General features: G+C 37.5%; 1 protein-coding gene and 1 long non-coding RNA gene across 10 annotated transcripts in view; one reads left to right on the top strand and one right to left on the bottom strand.

Annotated features, from left to right (window-relative positions):
- The window catches only part of ATXN2 (ataxin 2), a 175,210-nt gene that overhangs the window by 155,473 nt on the left and 2,737 nt on the right, over positions 1-17,000 (top strand). For 7 of the 9 annotated variants that reach the window (XM_058280970.2, XM_023585905.3, XM_058280969.2 and 4 more), the window contains 5 exons: positions 4,317-4,501; positions 4,823-4,955; positions 8,598-8,651; positions 14,681-14,826; positions 15,504-15,731. In XM_058280970.2, the coding sequence (XP_058136953.1) occupies positions 4,317-4,501; positions 4,823-4,955; positions 8,598-8,651; positions 14,681-14,826; positions 15,504-15,731 (746 nt within the window). The remainder of the gene's footprint in view (positions 1-4,316; positions 4,502-4,822; positions 4,956-8,597; positions 8,652-14,680; positions 14,827-15,503; positions 15,732-17,000) is intronic. The other 2 variants (XM_012521373.4, XM_071210026.1) reach the window with 1 other exon arrangement.
- Positions 10,934-15,984, bottom strand: LOC139437006 (uncharacterized). The gene is made up of 2 exons (XR_011646582.1): positions 15,727-15,984; positions 10,934-11,363 (listed from the first exon to the last, which is right to left on the bottom strand). It is a non-coding gene; the product is annotated as an uncharacterized lncRNA (long non-coding RNA).

Genomic DNA, 17,000 nt, shown 5'->3' with positions numbered 1-17,000 from the left:
TCTTAATAGCTGATCTGAAAATTTTTTTGTATGAATTTTGCTGATTGTTATGTTTAAAGTGGTCCTTTATCCCCTATAATAACTGTAAATTGTTATTTACTAGAAATAGATAATAGAGGCTTGATAAGATTAGATTGGATTTTTTTTTTTCCTGAACCAGAATGCTTCAGATTATTCATGTACTTACATTAGGAATCATATAACGTCTTGTACCTCTTTTTTTTTTTTTTTAAAGATTTATTTATTTATTTAATTCCCTCCCCTCCCCCGGTTGTCTGCTCTCTGTGTCCACCCGCTGTGCCTTGTTTTTTTGTCCGCTTCTGTTGTCATCAGCGGCACGGGAAGTGTGGGCCACGCCATTCCTGGGCAGGCTGCGTTCTCCTCCATGCTACGCTGGGCAGCTCTCCCTACGGGTGCACTCCCTGCGCGTGGGGCTCCCCCACGCAGGGGACACCCCCGTGCGGCAGGGCACTCCCTGTGTGCATCAGTACTGCGCATGGGCCAGCTCCACATGGGTCAAGGAGGCCCGGGGCCTGAACCACGGACCCCCATGCGGCAGACGGATGCCCTAACCACTGGGCCAAATCCGTTTCCCATCTTCTTTTTTTTTTTTTTTTTTTTTGATCGTAGGAGTAACCAGTGGGTTTCTACCAACCTTTATCCATGTAGAATAGTTTCCCAGTAGCTGTTCCCTATTCATTTTCCTTTTTTTTTTTTTTTAATTAAAAAAAAAATTTTCCCCTCCCCTTCTTCCACCTTGCTGTTTTTGCTGTCTGTGTCTATTCGCTGTGTGATCTCTGTATCTATTTCTCTTTTGTCTTCTCTTCTCTTATCTTTTTCCTCTAGGATTCACCAGGATTCCATCCTGGAGACCTCTGATGTGGAGAGAGGTTCCCTGTCACTTATGCCACCTCAGTTCCTGGTCTCTGCTGCACTTCACCTTGACTCCCCTTTGTCTCTCTTTTGTTGCATCATCATCTTGCTGTGACTCACTTGTGCAGGCACTAGCTCACCGTGCGGGCACTCGGCTCACCACACGGACACTCACATGGGCACTTGGCTTGCTGTGCGGGCACCCACATGACGTGGGCACTCAGCTCACCTCATGGACACTGGCTCACTACGCAGGCACACTTTCTCTTCTTTTTCAGCAGGAGACCCAGGGATTGAACCTGGGTCTTCCCACATGGTAGGCGGAGGCCTTATCACTCAAGCCACATATGCTTCCCCCTATTCATTTTCATAGGTAATCATTGTCTAGCCCTGTATCCATTGTTTAATTAGGGATTGTAAAATGGTGGCATTCTGCTTCTTTCATCTGACTTTCTTTGATTATTAGATGTATTATTTTTAAAGACAATAGTTTTGTGAAGAAAAGCTTTATCTCATCAGACTCTTTGGTTACCTTGAGATACAGTTTGTACATGAAAGGATTTAGGAAGTCGTGGGTTTGCAGAAAATACAGTTCGCATACTGCCACCACTGCATTAATGTGGTACCTTTGTTAAAATTGATGAAGGAATGTTATCATTGTACTATTAACTATAGTTCATGGTTTACATTTGGGTTCACTGTGTTATACAATCCTATACTAATAAAAAATTATTTTATTCTCATAACATATATACAATTTAAAATTTTCACTTTTAGCCATATTTAAATACATAATTCAGTACTGTTAATTATGTTCACAGTGTTATGCTACCATTACCACCATCCTTTACTAAACTTTTCCAGTAATCCCATGAACTTGTGGATTTTAACATTTAATTTATTGGTTGACATTTTTATTAGGATCACATTAAATTTGTAAATTAACCTAGGGGAGAATTGATATTTTATGATGTTGAGTCTGTCTGTCCAAAAACAAATTATGTCTTTCTACTTGTTTAAATCTACCTCTTTATGTTCAGTAGTATTTTGAAGCTTTTCTCTTAAAGGGTTTTGTATATCTCTTCAGGTTATGCCTCAGGTTTCTTCTCTTTGTTTTGAGGTACCAGGGCTGAGGATCGAACCCAGGACCTTGTATGTGGGAAGTGGCACTCAACCACTAAGCCACATCCACTCCCCTGAGTTGTGTTTTGTTTTTTTTTATTGTTGTTTTTAGAGATATATTTATTTATCCACCACCCCAATTCCACCCCCATGGTTTGTGCTTGCTGTGTCTGTTTGTTGTATGCCCCTCTTCTGTAGGAGGCACCAGAACCGAACCTGGGACCTCCCATGTGATAGGCCTTTCCTCAATCGCTTGGGCCACATCCGCTCCCCTCTTCTCTTTTTTGTTTTTAATATAAATCTATTTGTCTGTATATGAAGACTATTGTTTTCTAAATGTTTATTACCAGTCCAGCTACTTTACTAAATTGTAATCATTTTTAATGTCTACCAAATAACAGGCAAAAACTCAAGGGCTATGTTCCGAAATGCAGCCATGGATTGTTTAAGGCCTATCTTTTCCGCATGGGCGTAGGGCCTCTGTATAAAACTACTTTCCTCATCCTATTGGTACATACTTCAGAGTTATCTTTTTTTGCAGCCTGTGAGAGAACCGGAGTTTAAAATATCTCAAAAGTCAAGAACTTAATTAACAAAGATAGAATTTCCTAACCTTGGTGCTGTTGACAGTTTGGGTCATATTTTTGTATGGCGGTAAGGGGTGGTATTCTGTGCAATGTCAGATGTTTAGCAGTATCGCCAGTATACCCAGTAGATGGCAGTAGAAACTTTCTTTCACCCCAGTCATGACAACCAAAATTTGTCTTCAGACCTTGCCAAATGTCCCCAGGGTAGAGGTGGTGGTCGGACAAAATTATCTTCAATTGAGAACCATTGAATAAGGAAATGGCTAAAGTATGGTCCATCTAAATTGTGGTTTAAGTTACAATTAAGGTAGGTTCAATTAGGAAGGGAAAAAAGGGCATAACTAAAACTATTATAATAGTCTTTGTACATCTCCATCTAGAAGATGATCTAGAAGGCTACATACAGTAGTTCATATTGGGGAAGAGAATGTTTGGAAGGGGATTTTTTTGCTTTGTCTGAAATTGTTTGAATTTTTGACACTAGGATTGTATTCAAGTTATTTTTGTAATTTTTTTTAATTTTTAAAAAGTAAACTTGGCTGACTTTTTCACCTTTTACATGTATATTCGGGTAATAATGAGGTATCAAAAAAGCAGTGATGAGTGAATAGGTAACTCAGCTTAATTAAGCAAACTTTCATCTGATAAAAATATTTGAGTTTGGGGCGACTCTTTACTAAATTAAACTGCTTTTTTTTCTCTTTGTTCTGTTGTGAAGTTTTGCTTTTCCAGATATATAAAAGAGTAGATCATTAACTTTCCCAGATTTCTGCAGCAGTCATTAAATTTTTAGCCAAAAGTTTAAAATATTTAAAATAAAAATCATTCTTTGAAGAAATTGGCAGTTACTTGTATAATCAATTCTAATGATTGTATGGACATTGCAAGTCATGCATTCTTTCTGCCTCATACCTTGTAAGCAAGGAGGCTATGGTACCTTCCATCGAGCAGCTTGGTTGACATCACACCAAAATCATCACATAGTAAGTGCTGACATAGACATGTGAGGAAAAGGTACACACCTCTGTGACTAGCTCTTTTGGGGGAAACTGGGAAAGACATTACAGAGATGACAATTGAGCTAAAGTTCTTCTCCAGAGCTTTACCAGAAGTATCACAGGCCGAAATCGGTATAGAATAATATAAAAAAATATAATTTTAAAAAAGTGTTCTCATTTAGAAACCTGCTACATGCTAGATGATGGTGTGTTTGAGAAGGAGTAAGTTATATAGGGATTCAGTAGTGGAAAACTAAGGAGGAAGATAGCAGTAAGCTTAGAATTGTGTCTGTTTTGGCCTTTTTGTCATGCTTTTGTTTTTCTTTAAATGAACCCAGTGTCTTTCCCTAGCAAGTGGCATAATTTGGTGTATTGAACAGGTTTAGGTATCCTCGTGTCCTATGGCAGAGATTTAAAAAAATAGATTATCTGAGAAGTTGTGCAAAGGAAAAGTAATTTCAGAATGATGTGAGATAGTGTGTTACAGGGACTTGATTGAGTCTCAGTTTCGTCACATAAAGAGTCACTCTCTGAGGAAGTTACTTTCAGGCCGAGAGCTAAAGGACAAGTCAGAATTATCCAAGCCCAGATTTGGGGAACGGTGTATGAGGCTGAGGAATAACATGTGATAGGGAATCAGCACAAAGTGGCCAAATGGTGGTGTGAGTGGTGTAAGATAGTGTTGGAGATGCGGGGAAGCACTTGTCTCTAATACCAAATCTTCTTTTGTCTGCAGTACCAAATATGCCCCAACAGCGACAAGACCAGCATCATCAGAGCACCATGATGCACCCAGCCTCAGCAGCAGGCCCGCCAATTGTAGCCACCCCACCAGCTTATTCCACACAATATGTTGCCTATAGTCCTCAGCAGTTTCCAAATCAACCTCTTGTTCAGCATGTGCCACATTATCAGTCTCAGGTAAGACTGAGATGACCTACTATTTTTGTTCAATTTAAATAATACTGATTTTAACTTTTAAGGTAGTAAAGGGATTTTTCCTTTGTATTTTGTAGCTTTGTGTTATGGCAGGATAGATGGTAAAGATTTGGGAGCCTTATTTAGAGGGTTACTGATCAGTGTATTTGTTCTAGGAAACAGTTGAGGAAGATACTAGAATTTTCACAGAGTAATAGAGTTGGTTCTGAAAACCATCAAGTTAAGACATCTAACAGATACTCATTTGGCTCATTTGTTATACTTCAATGGTTTTTTCTTTATTATTACTTTTTCTGAACACAGCATCCTCATGTCTATAGTCCTGTAATACCGAGTAATGCTAGAATGATGGCACCACCAACACACGCACAGCCTGGTTTAGTATCTTCTTCAGCAACTCAGTTCGGGGCTCACGAGCAGGCGCATGCGATGTATGGTAGGAAACACTTTGTCTTTTTCAGTATGTGTAACTATTCTAAATTTCTTTTAAAGCTTCGAAAAGATACTGTTTAAGAATAACTTAGCCTTTTATGGCATTGAAGGTTAGAAACTAAAAGATGAAACATTTCTACTCTTAACCTGCTTTATAAGGCCTTGGCAAATCATTTCTACTTCTGTACCGGTCTTCAAATGCCTTTTCTTTCTTTTGTCAAAATGTCATAATATATGTAATGGCAAAGCATCTTTTGGGGATAAAAGTTTCTTCCTTCTCCTCCTCCTCATTTGGTGTACAAACTGCCTAAGGCATGCAAGAAGTTTGTACCATAATTAAAGCATAAAAGCACTCTGCAAAATTAAAATATTCAGCTTCATTCCTTGCTCTGGGGCCACTGACATTACATTTTCATTATTATTTGTTAAAATGATATTATGTTTCGGCATCATGCTGTGTGTCAAGTGGTCAAAATTGTGGAATATTAGATCTATTTGAGACATCATTTGCATTTTTAATATGATCAGTATAAACAGAATGGTAAACTGGAAATAAGTATCCTTCATAAAATTAAATATTATTTATATATGAGGAGACTAAGCCAAAACAAAAATCTTAGTTTTGTGGTCAGATAATTTCATGCAGGTCAATTAGCAGCTGTCTAACATATTAAAAGTAATATGGTTTTCATTAAGAATTTTTTTAAATTTCCACTTATATCCTGTTATAGAATCTGTGGATTTTCCCCTCTTATGTTTTTCAAAATGTTCCTTTAATTAGTACCAGCTTTATTAAGATGTTAGTTTTGTCTTGAACATACTTTCTGAGAACTCTTGTACTATCACTTAAGTTTTCCCATTGGCATTTCAGTTTTTTAGGGGGAGGAGATAAAGTTTATTCACACAGTTGAAAATTGTACCACTGTGAACATGAATTTAATAATTATATGCCTCTATGTGGAAATTCTGCTTTCTAAACCATCTTTACATTTTAAAAAATATACAAGAACGTAAAGATTTTGGTTTTTAGCTTTAGATGTCTTTAGTGAACGTGTCTAGGCAATAGTGAGTTCTTTGAGAGAATTTACAGATTTTTGGCAAACTTCTATTTTTTGCGATATTACTGCTTTCTTTTAATACTGTCTGCTTGCTCATATTTTTTAGTAATGGTTTTTAACTTTACATTAGTTAAGAAGAATAGGACTCATATAACCCACAGCTTATACTTTCTTCTTGGAGGAACTCTTGTGACACACAGGTTTGTTACTCATAGGTGATTAAAGGCATATTTATAGACTAAGTAAAAGTCTGACCTTGATTTTCCACATTATCAGTTTTTAAAACTTTTTATTGTTGATTATGCATTTTAAATGCATTTAAATGGTGTAATAGCTACATTTTGGAAAACGTTTCTTTCAAAAATCTCATTTGTAACTTGAGAAATAATCTGACAGGTTGATTTGGTTTACGGATTTGGTTATGATCATCTGTCATTGGCTTGTCTTTAGTTGCCTTAGCCAAGACTAAGTCTATGTGAAAAGGCACCATTGATTCTTAAGGCTGGTTTTTATATAACTTGTATACATTTCAGCAATTTTCCAACTTGCTAAAGTTTTAGATGAAATGTTCGTTATGATTCTTTATACATTTCTGGTGCATATTTCATCATTTAACAAGTGGTAAAAACATTTATTTCGTCTCATTTTCTGGCATGCTTGCCTTGGAATAAGATTTAAAACTTCTGAGCTAAAATTTCCAATGCTTTTAGAGAATAGCTATTTCTGTACCTATACTTTTGAGACACTGTATAATGCTGAGATATTAAGCAGAATCTTTCTCCTCATTGTGTTTACTCACTGCCAACATCTGGCTTTGTCTTTTGAGTGGATGTTCATTGTAGTAACAACCTGTATAGTAAATACTGTTTTTGAGATACTAATGGTTGTTATAACTACCTTCCCAGAGCTTTTACATTTGAAAAGCCTTTGGCCTTGGACCCTGAAGTCCATTCAAGTATGGGTAAATAGAAAATATTGCAGAAAAACCTCACAAACAAAAACCCTGGACCTAATGTCCAGTCAAATCTGGAATGAATTAGTCATTCAAGCTAGTTCTTTCATGTGGGGAGAAAGTTGTTTAACCAAATCTTAACCTACTCCCCATTACAAAGGTTGTATTTCATTCAGGTTTGTTGATGGGACAGGCTGTGGTAAGGCTGTGGGCTTGGCTAATGGTTGCTGGTTTATCAAGGCTCTCTTTTGAGTACTTGAGATCCTAAAAAGAACACTAAAAGATGAATCATTTTGTTCTTTCCCATCATAGGCCATCATTTAATCTGCTAAGGCAAATTCTTTGTTGAATCTTCAGTAATTTATTTGAATTATTTAAGGTCTTTGGGAGCCCAAAATGGACAATATAAATAAATTTTGTAAGAACATTCTTAAAAACTAAGAAAACCTTTACATAGAAATGTTAGTTTTATACTCATCTTCTTTGAAAAATTTATATTTTACATTTTTAAAGCAACCAAATACTCTGAGTGTGAATTACCTTTATTTTTTACTGCCCTCCCTAGATTTTTAAAACTTTTTATGCAAACAGAAGAAGAAGTGATAATTACAGTTTCCTGTCATCTTTGGTCAATCATTTTTATGTCCATAGCAGAAATGCTTTGAGAATTTAAGTATGCAAAAACAGATTACTGATAGTTCAGTTATCAGAATAGGAGATGTATACATTCTGCATCGTTGTTGATCTTCCAGTCTTTCTAGCTATTTTAGAAAGGACTTTTGGCACATGATTCATCACTTTGACCTGTACTTTGAACATTGCCTTCACCTCCTCCCTCCCAAGAATTACTTCATGTTTCCCTAAAGTTTAGTCTTCTGAGTCATTTAATTTTATTGAAATTACTATTTCAAAAATAGTAATAATGAAATTTTCTCTCTTAAATATTAGCCACGGAGAGTTTTATCCATTTTGGTTTGTTTTTTGGTAGTTTGATGCAGATAGATTAGAATATAGAGCAAGCAAAAAGAATTGAAATGTACCCGTTATCCATTATACCTCCACCTGTTAACATTTTGATGTTAACCTTCCAGGTGTACTAACATGCACACACACACAACACACATAGACCCTGTGTTTCCAGACATGTTTTAATAAGAAATTATAACATTCCCGTGTTTTAATATTGTCTTTATGTTTCTTAAACCTTGGGATCCACTACCACATACCTTATAAATATCTTTTGGAATAATGACATTTCTATAAATAATGCTTTACAAAATTAGTATTGGGTCATTTTGAATAAAACTTGGTAAATATTGTTTTACTTTGGTACATTATTTAAGTCAAAGTTGTTCAGTGGAAAGCCATGTTGATCTTTTTATTCAGTAATGATTTCCTTTCATTTAAGCAAGTCAGCATGTGAAACTTGATATCCCAATAAGAAAAGTATCTTTTGATTTAGCCCTATCTTATTTAATTCTATAACAATGTTTTATAATGCTCGTCATTTCTTGTAAAATAAGAATGAATTATGCATGAATACAGAAAGAAATTACTAAATATGTCATCCTTTCCAGAAAATTAGGAAAATGCACACCTCAAAAGGCTAATTTACCTTTCTATTTCCCAAATTCAGCATGTCCCAAATTACCATACAACAAGGAGACAAGCCCTTCTTTCTACTTTGCCAGTGAGTTGGGTTTTTTATACTAATTTTAATTTTACAGTAAAACACTTTTTAAAGAATACGTATTAAGGGAGTAGACTTGTTGGACTATATTTTCCTTGTGCCAGACTAAATCATTAAAAATTGTATATCTATAAATCTGTTTTTAAAAAGGAAATAAAACCCAGCTTAAGAAAGCTGGAGTTAATTTTAAAAATTGACTTGTTTCAAGAAATTAATTTTTGCATACCAAGCAAACTTGTGACTACTTTGGCAATGCATGGTACTTCCCTTGTTCAGAGAAACTTTTCCTGGACAGCTAGCTTTGTTCATACCAAGCTACCAGCTTGGTTTGAAAAACTTAAAACATCAGTTTCCTTCGTATCCTGATGAGAAGAAATTTATCCTTCCTGGGACTTCTAGGAGAAACATTTCTTAATTTAGTCTTTGAATGACTGAAGGCTTAAAATATTCAGGTGACAGGAACCTCGGAATGTTTCTTGTGCTTATTAAGCTAGAAAGCATGACCCTAGCAGTTTGGTTTCTATGAGAGATTGTCTTTGTCAGCACAGGCCCCCTCTCCCTAACTGGTGAAAAGGTGTAAGTGGTTGCTCCATGATGGTGAAATTCTGGGCAGTGCTTTCTTTGGAATATGAGCTTATAAGGAGTGTTTCCTCTATTTGTGGGACAATTTTTTAATAAGGCTGATCATAGACTTTGGTTGGATAGGAAAATACTAACTTGCAGAAATCCTTTAGAAATGAATGCTATTAAAATTTCTGCTATTAATATGTGAACTAGTATACGTCTAAAGGATACTAAGGGTGAGAATTTTGTGTTAGCGATCTAAATTTTTAATTATTTTTCAGTGACTCAAAGTCTGATTCTATTAAATATTGCAGATTTAAGAAAGCATTTAAAATGTTTGACCTTAGATTTCTATTTATTGTGCCATGACTTGGTATCCAAAAATAAGTTAATAAAATAAGGTGTGTTTATTTGGTGCTAGGAAATGTTAACAAATTTAATCCTTTAATAGATGCTCTTTAAAAAGGAGTCTTGCTGTATGTATATGCTATTGAAGGGAAACTATGTATGTGATTATAGTATGTAAAAGCCAGTACCAGTAACTTTATTTTATTATGTACTCAAATTGAGGTCTCACATGTAGTTATCCTCACCATCTTACTGTCTCTGTTAATAGTTTTCGGAGTCACTTTCCTGGTAAGTAGCTAAAAGGTCCTTTATCATCACATCTAAGCATTAACTGCCTTAGCACAACTTCCCCTAAAAGAAACTCAGTACTTTTAAAAAAGAAACTAACAGTTGGGCCACTATTGGTAATTTAATTTGCTGCTTCATTCCCCGCACCCCACCCCTCATCCCCAAACCATTTTGTCATGGTTTGGTCTGGTTGTCTTTAATTCACCCTCTAAAGAGTTTTCAACTTGGCCTTTATATCTCTTTTTCTGAATTTAAAGTTGGATTAAAAAGTTGGAAGATTTTTTTTTTTTTTTTTTTGGATTTAAAGTTTTGCAGTGCTGGCAATCTTTCATGACTTGTGTAACAACCAAGTTCAAAATGGCAAATACACAACCAAGTTCAAAATGGCAAAACCTAGTTACAAATTAAACTCAATCTTATGGACTAAAAATTGGTTTTAAGATAATGGCTTAGGAAACTACTTTTGGAATGTAGTTAGTGTTACAAGGATTTGGCCAGTGGCATATTTAAAATTGTAAACATTTATATTAGGGATCACACTGATTAGGGAACTCCTGGACAAGGTCTGGCCCTTAACTTTATTTCTTAAGGTAGAAGCAATCCTTCTTTCACTGGCAAACCCAGAAGGTTTCCTGAAGGCTATTTAAATTTTGTAAGTAGAATTTTAACTGATAAGTAGCTATATCAGAATTTCAAAAAGAATTCACTTTACTATTGACCTCTCTGAAATCTTCAGCTGAAATGAGCATGTATAACAAAGCAGTTAAATAGTACACTCAGCTCAGAATTTACTGCCCTTCACTATGCTCTTCTCCTTTTCTCTGATTATTATATTTTTTCCTCTTTTACCCTGTCTGGGTTCCTTTCTCTTGTCTCTTTCTTTCTTTTTCTCCATCAACCTTTCATTTTCTTCCTAACCCATCTTTCTTTGTCTCATTCTTAACTAACCTTTCAAGGACCCAAAGTATTTTTTATATATATATATATATATTTAATTAAGGTATAAATTTCACATTTTCCCTAACTAGCTACCCAGTTTTTGTATGGTGGGGAGTGGGGGCTTTCCTGAATAAGGTACTTGCTTTTGTTTTTTGTTTTTTTTTTTTTTTTTTTTTTTTTTTTTTTAAAGATTTATTTTATTTATTTAATTTCCCCCTCTCCCCTGGTTGTTTGTTCTTGGTGTCTATTTGCTGCGTCTTGTTTCTTTGTCGCTTCTGTTGTCGTCAGCGGCACGGGAAGTGTGGGCGGCGCCATTCCTGGGCAGGCTGCTCTTTCTTTTCACGCTGGGCGGCTTTCCTCACGGGCACACTCCTTGCGCGTGGGGCTCCCCCACGCGGGGGACACCCTTGCGTGGCACGGCACTCCTTGCGCGCATCAGCACTGCGCATGGCCAGCTCCACACGGCTCAAGGAGGCCCGGGGTTTGAACCGCGGACCTCCCATATGGTAGACGGACGCCCTAACCACTGGGCCAAAGTCCGTTTCCCAGGTACTTGCTTTTGGATCTTCTGAGCTAGAAGATGAACAAATGAAAATAAATTTTATATGCAGTTTATGATGATTATATTGCAGCTCCTTAATTTTTCTTGTATCACTGTGCCTTTTACTTTAAGGGTGTGTAGGTAGGGAAAGGATGGGCTTTGTGGTTTTTTGTTTTTGTTTTTGTTTAAACAAAAGTATATGTAAATTGACTCAACATGAGTTACCTGTAAAGTGTGTGCTATGCAGAGGAATTAAAGTATAGATTAGAATACTGTTTTTGTTTTTAATTTAAAGATTTTATTTATTTATTGCTACCCCCCCCTTCCATTATCTGCTCTCTGTCCATTTGCTATGTTCTCTTCTGTGTCTGCTTATAATCTCATTAGGCGGCTCCGGGAACCAATATTGGGAACTTCTGGAGTGGGAGAGAGGCGATTACTCTCTTGCGCCACCTCAACTTCCTGTTCTGCTACGTCTTCTTATTTTCTCTCCTCTGTGTCTCTTGTTGTGTCATCTTGCTGTGCCAGCTGTCCATGTTGGCAGGCACTCCTGAGCAGGGCAGCACTCCACGTGGGCCATCTGGCCACACAGACCAGCTTACCTTCATCAGGAGGGCCCTGGGTATTGAACCCAGGACCCCCCATTTGGTAGACGGGAACCCAATTGCTTGATCCACATCCACTTCCCTAGGATACTGTTTTATAGCTTTTCAACATTGGTAAAGCACTTTATTATCACAGAGGTGCCTCTAAAAATGCATAGTAAAAAAAATTCTTCATTCTTAATTATTCTTTTTGCGATGGCCATGTTTTTGTATGTAAAAATTAATATAGCACCTAAAGTTGTTTATTATTGCTTTTTAAATATTCTTAATAATGTTGCTTAGAAGGTAATTAAAAGTAAAATTTAACATTTTCCAGAACAAAAGTTTCTTGACTAAGTATAGTTTAAAAGAATTAGAGGTGCTATTTGGGGACCTCATATTTTTTTAATGTAACATTAAAAAAATAAAATTTTTAAAAAAGGAAATTAGAAATTCTGAGGTTATGTACTCTTTCTTTATAACCCCCACCCACCCCATAAATAGAATTTGGGATTTGAGTATTGCTTTCCCTCCAAGGGATTTAGTATTACTATAGATGAAACATTTAAGATGCTTTTAACGGGGAAGTGGGGGTTGATGATGCTGATGATTTGAAAATAAGAGAACATAAATGACTCCTAGAGCATTGCCATCCAGGAGTGCTTTGTACAAATATGGTGGTGGTCTATAAACTGCACCATGCATTAACCACCAGCTACATGTCACTCTTAAATACTTAAAATTTCATGTCCAAAGCTAATGAGCAGCTGAATTTGTAATTTTATTTAATTTTAAACATTTTAAGAAGCTTTATGTGGCTAATGGCTATTGTATTAGCATCACTGTAGATACATTTTATCCTTGTTTCATTTTAAATATTAATTATTTATTTAAAAATAATATTTTAAGATGTGTATAAAATTTTTATAGGAACAGCCAAATCAGGCTCAAAATTAATAAACATTTTTGTCAAGTCTTTTCCCCCTCTATTAAACCCGGTCAATGTCTATACAACTTGGGAGAGCTGAAAGTAAACTTAATGGGTATGGTGGTGAAAGATGGTGTTTTACTCAAACCAGTGAGGTAGAAGAAAGACTACTTTTGTAGACTTACAAAGCTCAAGAAGTCAGTTAGCATGTCAGTTTTCCAAGAGCTAGAAAAAACAATAATTCACCCTTCTTAAAAAATACTGAGAGAATTGGTCGCAGTTTTCCTTGTTAATATGTTCTGGCTTATGTTAACTCTTAGGAAAATTTTCCCAGTGCTTTAACAAAATGGTTTGGTTTTTTTTTGTTTTTGTTTTGTGTTTTGTGTTTATCTAATCCGGCAATTGAGGAATATTAATGCCAGCTGTGGTGTTGGCCTTGGCTGCACAGGTGATCCTACCACTGGCTGTTTGCCTCACCTGCCCCTCTTTTACATTTGCAGTTGGGGAGATTACCAGTTGGAGTGGAGTATGGTGGCCCTTAGCCATATGATGTCAAGCATTACAGAATTGCTTTGTGTGCCTAACCCTCTGCATAACATTTACATGGAACAACCCAGAGTCATCTATGTTAGTGATTCTGAGCAGCCTTGCCTATTAGACTGCTGGTACCTGACCCCAGAGCAGTGCTTGCTTTTCTCCACTTTAAGTTCCCTGTATGTCTATATTTGCTAACATATTGTTTGAAGAATATGAGGAACTATTTTGGAATTGTTTCTCTGTATGGGTTAAGCTTCTAAGGGAATTTAGGTTAAATTTCTTGAGTAGTCTGAGAGTCATCTCTTGATACAGGTGTGACTTGAGAACCCCTCTGAACTCAGCTCACTACTACATCATGATTAGATTTGTCTCCATGTGTTATCAAAGTCACTAGGAGCAATTAACAAATCTTATTGTGCTTTTGACTCTCTTAATAGCTGTTTTTGGAAGGCATGGGCAAATGAATTTGTTATCTAATCTCCCCATTTTGTACCAAGGTATGTCCCATGCTGAGATTTTTTTAAAATTGGCTTGGATTAAATTGGATTGTTCTTATCTTTGATGAACAAATTTTCACTGAAACGGGCCCATCATATTTTGTCGGAAGATACTCTAGTAATATCCCTTCAAAAAGGGTGGGGCGCTGTGAAGGGAGTTCTTTTTTTACATTGCATAGGTAATTTCATCTAGTATATTCTATAAAGCAAAAATCTTTGAGCCAGGGTCCAGGGAATGAAGAGACAGAATGGCTTCTGTGATCAGCCAAAAGACACTGTGGTCATTTGGACCTGACCTTGCCATATACCAGTGGAGACACTATATAATCCCTTCTCCCAGCCCCAGGAGAAGTCTGTGCCCACGGGATACTGTGCCAGTTTCAGGGCAGTAGCATGGTGAGGTTAGCCAGATGATGGCCTTGAGCTAAAATGTGAGAGAGAGAGACAATGTATATGTACATGTAATTGTTGTTTCTGACTATGCCTTTAATTTGCCTTTTCAGGAAAACATACTGATTTATTTTAAGAGTAAATTCAAGCTAATTGTATTTTATAATATAATATATTCAGTTATGTTATCACATGAATTAAATGCTAGTCTGATTGTTAAAGAATAACTTGACTTTTCCCCCTGCCAAGAAAATGGATGGTTTAAATGGAGTCATATATAGAGAGATCAGTAATGTCATAGTTTAGATATTGTAACCGTCATGAAAGCTCAGTTGATGAGTCATGAATAGTTGAGAGGAGAAATTAAGATAATCACATGCCAGTTGTATACTCTCCTTTTTCTTTCACTTCAGTTTCTACTGGCTCCCTTGCTCAGCAGTATGCACACCCTAATGCTACCCTGCACCCACATACTCCACATCCTCAGCCTTCAGCTACCCCCACTGGACAGCAGCAAAGCCAACATGGCGGAAGTCATCCAGCACCCAGTCCTGTTCAGGTAAGGAGAAATTAAGAAGCTTTTACAGAATCACTCCCTCATTTTATTTCCCAAGTGATTTCTTAAGTGCCAGGCAAAGTGCTAAGATGTTAGGTACTGCATGATCAACACACATAGCCACCTCATATAGCCTGCATACACTTCAGTAGGCTATGCCTCCCTGGGGTTTCTAATCACAGTAAAATCCATAATGAAAATGAGGTGATTGGATAAGTTCTTGAAACTATCAATATTGAAAAATCCAGTTTAACATAAAGTAAGAAATGTGTTTGGAACTTATTTTTTATTTCATTCCTAATGTTTAAGTGATAAATTTTTTGCCTGTTAGCATCTTTAATCATGTTTGGTAATTGAGGCAGTTAAGCATCTCTGATATCTGTAAATTTTCTAGGGCAGTAAGGAGTCTGTTTTTCCTCTGGTTGGTTGAGGGCGGTCTGTAACTGTCAGGCTGAGAATCAGGCTTCTGTACCACCCAGAAAGGAATTTCTCAGGACAAGAGGTATTCCCTGGCTCTGCTTTTATTGCCCTGTACATTCTCTTGTTTTCCAGAGCTCCTCATCTTAGACAGGCCCAGGTAGAGCCTGTCTTCATGTGCAAAGTACAGCTTTGTGTATAGCCCTCAACTGCTCTTCATTAAAGAAGTTTTTCTGAATTCTTTCTTTCCCATCATTTTGCAGCACCATCAACACCAGGCCGCCCAAGCGCTCCATCTGGCCAGTCCACAGCAGCAGTCAGCCATTTACCATGCGGGGCTTGCACCTACCCCTCCTTCCATGACACCTGCCTCCAATACGCAGTCGCCACAAAGTAGTTTCCCAACAGCACAACAGACCGTCTTTACGATCCATCCTTCTCATGTTCAGACGGCATATACCAATCCACCCCACATGGCTCACGTACCTCAGGTAAACCAGCTTTAGCCAACTTTCTGTGAAGATCAAGTAGAACATGAAGGTTAACAGATAAGCAGCAAAGAGCCAGGTGAAAGCCCTGTGTGTGATGCCATTTGCCTGTCTCCCTTTCCCTGCTCAAATATATGTGATCTGGCCCTAAATGAATGTTTGTGTGGTTTTGTAATGGAATCAGTGGAGTTGCTGATTGGTCAACCCTTTAACATTTCCCAACTGAGACCTTAAAAATATCTGGACTCTGGAATGTAACATAGTCCTTCTTTCCTTCCTGTGTCTGCTTTGCTTTGTTTATATAACTTCACTGCTATATAAATATACACACACACATATAATATCTCACGCACATGCGTGCTCTCGCTCTCACTCTCACTCTCGCTCTCTCTTCTCTTTGTCTCTCTGTCTCTCGCACATATACACCCACCTACCCCAGCCTGCAGGGAGGGTAGGTCTTCACGTATTCTCAGCTCTCTTAAGTGACTGCCCTGGGCCTGTCAGCTTGAATATTAGTTACACAAGTTCTAGACAGTTCTCTCCACTGGTTTTCCCTGGCTTTTCGTACATCTGCTTTGACCTTATGTTGTACTTCTCACAAGGGCTTGGCCTTGTACATTGGTGCAGTGTACCTAGAAGCTGGGAGCACCTGGGTGGTCCCATATTTCTTAAAGAGCAGCCCTGAAGCACTTGGAGCTCATCTCCAGTATAAGCTTCTAAAAGTTGAAAGGTATGTTTGCCATCTCAGTGGTTGCTGTCTCTGCATCAGCTGCTGAAAAAGGTCTCATGCAATCCGGGGCCAAGTTGAATTGTCTCCATGAGGAAGAGCTGCCCTGAAGTTGGGCTCTTAATGCTGTCCTTGAGGCCCTTCCTGGGGCTGTTAAGAGTGAATTGGATGTATTTGATGTTTCTTTTTGCTGCTTTTTAATAAAAATCTCTCAGGTGGGGTCTAAGCTAGACCCACCTTATTGAATTCCTTTTCATGTCAAATAGTGTGCCAGTGAGGTTCTGGCATGGTGTGTTGTCTGAGACACACCATCTGGCATGTCGTCTGGCATGGTGTGACTCACTTGGATCTAACTCTCAGAAGGCTGCTTTGTAATTAGAGTTCCACAGCTCTGGGAAGTTTGGACTTCCTTAACCTGCAGAGTTCAGGTTCTGTAGTGTAGTACCCTGCAGTTGATGATTTGCTTTTGATGGTGGGGTGGGGAGCTGTTTGGTCAGGTGTAGGCTAGCAGGTTTGGCTGAATCAGGAGCTTCATGAGAGCTGGG

The sequence above is a fragment of the Dasypus novemcinctus genome, chromosome 19 (assembly GCF_030445035.2).
Source record: "Dasypus novemcinctus isolate mDasNov1 chromosome 19, mDasNov1.1.hap2, whole genome shotgun sequence".
Lineage (NCBI taxonomy): Eukaryota > Metazoa > Chordata > Mammalia > Cingulata > Dasypodidae > Dasypus > Dasypus novemcinctus.
Note: the sequence above shows the minus strand (reverse complement) of the source record. Positions and strands in the feature narration are given on the sequence as shown.